Below are 6000 nucleotides of genomic sequence, written 5' to 3' on the forward strand. Positions count from 1 at the left end.
AAAACTTAGCTGGGCATTGTAGTGGGCATCTGTAGTCCCAGCTACTTGGGAAACTGACGCAGGAAGAGCACTTGAGCCCAGAAGTTTGAGCTTGTAGTGAGCAAGACTGATGCCATGGACTCTAGCCTGCCACAGAGTGAGACTCTATCTCAAAAAAAAGCAAATTTCCTGGGGGATCTACTGCCTATCTCCCCTCTATCCTAGCAAAATGGGTAAATTCATCTAGGAACAATAACTTCATTCTAGGACAAAATAAATCTTCATTTAGAAGTGGACTTATACTACATTAGTATATAGAAGCAGCATCTGGCCCACAGGATTTACAAAAAGAGCTGATGAATCTTTGGTCTATGACTGGAGAGGAGCATAGAGTACAGATACTTGAGTGAATTTTTACTTTCATATTAAACATGCACACGTGGAAAATAAAAAGGAGAGTGGGAGGAATCAACAAGAGATACAGCTTTGAGTTTCATGACTTCCACATCAGGAATAAAAAGGAAAAAGCCTTTGTACCTGGAGAGATGTGGTCAACAGGTTGAGCTACCTTTGCCAAAGTATGACAGAGCTCCTGCTGCAGCTTATGGGCAAGACTGCTTAGACCAGGGAAGTTGGGAATGAAGAAGGTGAAATTCTCCTGGGGACTACTGGCAATCTCCCTGAGCTCTGCCCTCACGGCACCTCTGACACCAACAGCATACAGCAGGATGCCTGCCCTCCTAAATGCCTCTGCGGGTCTGCGGACATTGTCCTCGGCTGGGCCACTGCTGATCACCCCCGCGATCTGAGGCACCCTTTGGCTTGCCGGGCTCCCTGCTGCTTCCTGAAAGTGGTGATCTAGAATGAAGTGCAGGGCCAGGCCCATCTTCTTGTCCCCAGGCTTAAACCGAAACTGCTGAATGTGTCTCATCATGTCGCCCTTGCCGTGATAGGTGGAAAGCAGGAACTCTGATTGGGGCACATTGCTGTACTGGGCCAGACCCACATGGATAGTGTCTCTGCTGATATTGAAGCTGTTTATTAGGATGTTTAAGAAGATCTTCTTCACACTGCAGGCGTGTTGGGGGTTGGTGCTGGTGTCCACCAGAAACACGACATCTCCCACACAGACCTCTTTGCAGACTGGGAAAGAGAGTCATGCGAACATAAAACATTACCAAATTGACAGCTACTGGCTGGAATTCCATTTCTCTCAATTCAGTGCCTTTACTGTCTACAGATGTACCTACCTGGCTCTCTCCCTGGCTACCATCAGCCTCTTTTCGTGAATAGTTTGGTCCCTGGCTTTCCCATGGGTGTGGCTTGCCACTCCCTGAGCTCAAGCTTCTGTACAGCTTCTGCTCCCAACGCTGTTACAATCCTGGGAACCAGCATCTCAAAGGTGGCCAGACCCCCTGGTACCCCACCTGGGGCTATCCTCCAGTATAGAAGGGAATAGATGCCAAGTGGCTGCAGAACTTAAGCAAATCTCTAATCTCTCTGCTCCTCATATTGTCTCACTCCAGACTACAGGATTCACCAGATGACTTGTTCTCATTCAACTCAAACTTTGCTTTTCTGTGACAAGAAGCACAGTGTATACCAGGCACAGTGCATGTGTGGAAAAAAAGAAGAAGAGGTGATTCTGATCAATCTATTTCTCTGCAGCCTCCATGATTTCTCCCCCCACTCCAATCTCATTACCCTGGGGTGGTGGGAGGAGAACATAAATTAGTGATGAGAAGGGAAATAAAAGCAGAAACCAGCTACAAATGTTTTTAGGTCAAAGTAGCAGAAAAGTCAAATGATGATAACCCCACGTTTGTTAAACACATCTTGCACTTGGTATTGTGCCAGGAGGTTTAAAACATTGCCATGCACTGGCCCTGAACTAGCTAGTCTCCCTGCCCTCTTCACCTGAGCTCTCCCTGCCCTGTCTCTGCAGCCTCGTCTCCCTGCTCTCTCTCTTTCCCTGTTCCAGGCCCTGTAGTCCAGTCTCTCCAACTTTCCATGTTCCGCTTACCATTGGACTTTAACATGCCCCTCTTCCTTCCCAATTTCCCTCTTTCTTTTTTCTTTTGTAAATTCCCATATAATCAAGTTCTTTTATCTTGATTTATAATGTAACATTCATTAGTGTGCTTATTTAATTAATGGCAATTTCCCCAACTAGACTCCAAGCTCCATGGGAATAGATAAACATATCTTCTATTGGGCGGCGCCTGTGGCTCAGTGAGTAGGGCGCCGGCCCCATATGCCGAGGGTGGCGGGTTCAAACCCAGCCCGGGCCAAACTGCAACAACAACAACAAAAAAAAATAGCCGGGCGTTGTGGCGGGTGCCTGTAGTCTCAGCTGCTCGGGAGGCTGAGGCAAGAGAATCGCGTAAGCCCCAGGAGTTGGAGGCTGCTGTGAGCTGCGTGACGCCACGGCACTCTACCCGAGGGCGGTACAGTGAGACTCTGTCTCTACAAAAAAAAAAACATATCTTCTATTTGTTTGTTCACCACATGAGCATCTAGCAGAGAGTAGACACCCAAAAAATATTTGAGGAAGGAAGAAATATAGGAAAGGAGATGGGACTCTTGCATATTAATGGGAGCAAGGGAAATATGTTAGCGCTGGAAACAGTCCTGTGAGACTAATCGGAGGCGACTACGCAAGGCAGCACTGTAGTTACCAGATACATAGGACAGCGGGGCATTAAAATATCATTAGCATGACTGAGAAACTGGATTTTACATTTTACTGGATTTTGATTCAATGTAGATAGTCACGTGTGGCTAGTGGCCACTGTGTTGGACAGCACAAGTATAGAATAAGGAATCCAATCCAAACATCTCACAGAGAAGAAAAATGAGACCTGGACAGGCAGAGTAATTCATAAATTCATTCAGAGAGCCTGAATGCACTCAGGAACTAGGTCTCCTGACATCTAGTTCATGCCCTGAACTGCTGTAAGTTTAAATTTAAAATCCATATACAGAAAGCAAAGACAAAATAAGAGTTTAAACAGAGAGGACTGAGAGAAGTTGGTATAATCTGGGGACACTAAATCCATTTGTCACTTCGGGAATCCTGAGTCCCACCTCTCAAATGTTTGCCTAATCTTGGTCAGAAAGCCAATTGGAGCCTGATGGTGCAAAAGGCAGTCAATGAACTAACTTCAGCTCCTGTAAGCTTTATTTCCCTGTGGCCCTCCAAATGCAACCTTATTGGGAGGAGATGATTCAGTGACTGTTACAGGGATGGTTAGTTCCCTTAGCATCTCTTTCCAGAGTGATCAAACACAGGTCATAAATGCTTCCCTTATCTTTCCAATCAGAAGAAACCTCATAGCTGTAGAATATTTTTCAAGCAAGTAGGTTTGTGTCCCATCATGTGCAGCTTGAGTCACGTATTACGTTTTCACGCATTGTCACTTTATTAACCCCTCCACTAGTTCTTTCTAGTTTCAGAAGATGTTTGAAACATGAAAAGACTGTCACACCTTCTGCTCACAAGTGAGGGGAGCCAGAGCCAAAAGGAAAATTGAGAGAGCTTCATCTTCCCCCCGCCTCCAAAAAAAAATAACAATCTGTGTAATTATATTTGAATATTTAAACCTCAATATTGTCTCAGTGGGGCTTGGGGCTACTCAAACAATCTTCTGTTGATGAGACTTTCATCTTGAAAAGTCCTATTAAAATAACAATCGCAAAAATATCACAGAGGCGGCACTAGCATTCTGTGTAACTATCCATCTCCTGATGACAATTACCCCTCAGAACAGCTCTGCCAAACAGAAAAGACAGAATGCCTAATAGGCTCTTGTTTACAAAAGCATCTGAGAGCCTGATAACACAGTCAGGAGTGTGGTACTTTTTAATGTCTATTCTGGAGGGTTAAGCATTGAAAAAAATCAAATGCCAGCCATTCATTCCAAGTTTCCACATTCTGTCTGAATTCTCCTTCAAGGAATCATTTCCCTTTTGTTAACTACAAAATTCTTGTAATATTTTCTTTTAAGATTGTCACTGCCACTGTTTCTGGCAAGGTAACTGTTTTTGGCTTAAAGACACCCATGCATTACCAGTCCTCTGTGATTTGATGAAGCCAAAACTAGCTGCAAAGAAGATGATCCCCCAAAACGTCTTCCAAGTCTCCATCCTAGATGTATACCTAGAGAGAAAAAGGAACCTTGTAGTTTACAAAATATGCCTTCATACTCTTAAAATAGGTGCATTGCATTGTATTTAATTATATCTCAACAAAGTAGATTTTAGGCTCGGCACACTACCACAGTGGTTACAGCGTCAACCACATACGAGGCTGGCGGGTTCAAACCCGGCCCGGGCCAGCTAAACAACAGTGACAACTGCAACAGAAAATAGCTGGGTGTTGTGGGGGGTGCCTGTAGTCCCAGCTACGTGGGAGGCTGAAGCAAGAGAATCGCTTAAGCCCAAGAGTTTGAGGTTGTTGTGAGCTGTGACGCCACAGCACTCTACTGAGGACATAGTGAGACTCTGTCTCAAGAAAAAAAAACAAAATAGATTTCTAAAGAAAACACAACTATATCTTTCCCCAAACTAATAGAAGCTTTATAAAAATGAAGAGGGAAACGTTGCCACATTGCTTCAATTGTGCAAGAAAAATGTGCTGACCCAACTCAGGAAGAACTCTGTAAACACTCAGAGTGTACACCTCCGACTTAGTTATTTAAAGCTGTCCAGATATAGCTATAAAAGGAGAAAGCATGAAGGGCACAGGGTAGAACTTCCATTGTACACATTTGGTGGATCGTAAACATTCCTGGATGGTTTGCTTGTATTTTTATACAAGAGTTCAATGACTCAATATACACTGTGGCATGCAAAAATATTCGAATATCTCCAGAGCACATCTGCCTGATAATTTCAGCCTTGCTTGAAAATATTGTACACGCTCCCACATGGAGCAGAACAGTAGGCTTCTTTCCGCAAAACTTGAAGCTGTTTCCAAAGATGTCCACAGAAATGATCTACTCTTAGTTCTATGTCTACTTTTTTCTTTTCTTTCTTTTTTTTTTTTTTTTTTTTGAGTCTCACTCTGTGCCCTGGGGTTGAGTACTGAGATATCATAGCTCACAACAACCTCAAACTCTTGGGTTCAAGTGATTCTCTTGCCTCAGCCACTTGAATAGCTGAGACTACAGGTGCCTGCCACAACACCCAGCTATTTTTTAGAGATGGGGTCTCGTTCTTGCTCAGGCTGGCCTCAAACTCCTGAGCTCAGAAGATCCACCCCCCTTGGCCTCCCAGAGTGCTAGGATTACAGGTGCGAGCCACCATGCCTGGCCCATGGCTGCTTTTTGACTCTAGGAAAGCCCATGTGTTGAAAAATAAGAACAATATAGTAATCCCATTGAATTAGAAGTTCCAAGTAGAGCAGAGAACACTTCATCTTTCTGTTTTCAGCCAACCTATCTCACAGCCGTCTTCAGCAAGGTATAGCGGGGTTAAAAGCAGAGACTCTTGGAGATAAACTGCCTGGATTTGCATACCAGATCTACTACTTAATACTGGATTTTAGGCAAATTGCTTCACTTCTCTGTACCTCGGTTTCCCCATTTTTAAAATGAGGGCAATAATAGCACTTGCCTTGCAGTGTTACAAGGATTGAGAGACTTCATTATTTTTAAATATTTTACATGTACTCTTTAGGTGTTTGTTGAATTAAATAAAACTTAGAGATCCAATATGTAAAAGTTAAGAAGGATTCCCCCTAATTTGAAACTCAGAGTCAGCAGTTATTTTGTTTTGTATAATTTAATTTATATATACTTCAATTTAATTCAGTACCTGATTTAATTTTCACTTTCTGTTGATTGCTGCTTTGTAAGTTGTTCTGCTAATATCACTTGTTTCTCACCCAAAACTGAGAAAGATCAGCAGAGTAGGTGTCACTCTGCTCATTTTTTTGATGGAAATGGAGGAATTGGGTTCAAGAAAGATTATGTAGCCTACCAGTGCTACACAGTCATTCCTTGTCAGGACCAGCCCCTG

At 43.4% G+C, this 6000-nt stretch overlaps 1 protein-coding gene across 1 annotated transcript in view; it reads right to left on the bottom strand.

The window, feature by feature from the left end:
- The window catches only part of LOC128591338 (collagen alpha-4(VI) chain-like), a 139090-nt gene extending 134965 nt beyond the window's left edge, over positions 1-4125 (bottom strand). Inside the window, 2 exon segments of the mRNA XM_053598826.1 lie at positions 517-1122; positions 4050-4125. Of these exon segments, the coding sequence (XP_053454801.1) occupies positions 517-1122; positions 4050-4125 (682 nt within the window).
- Positions 4126-6000: the final 1875 nt, after the last annotated feature.

This window comes from Nycticebus coucang, chromosome 8 (assembly GCF_027406575.1).
Source record: "Nycticebus coucang isolate mNycCou1 chromosome 8, mNycCou1.pri, whole genome shotgun sequence".
NCBI lineage: Eukaryota > Metazoa > Chordata > Mammalia > Primates > Lorisidae > Nycticebus > Nycticebus coucang.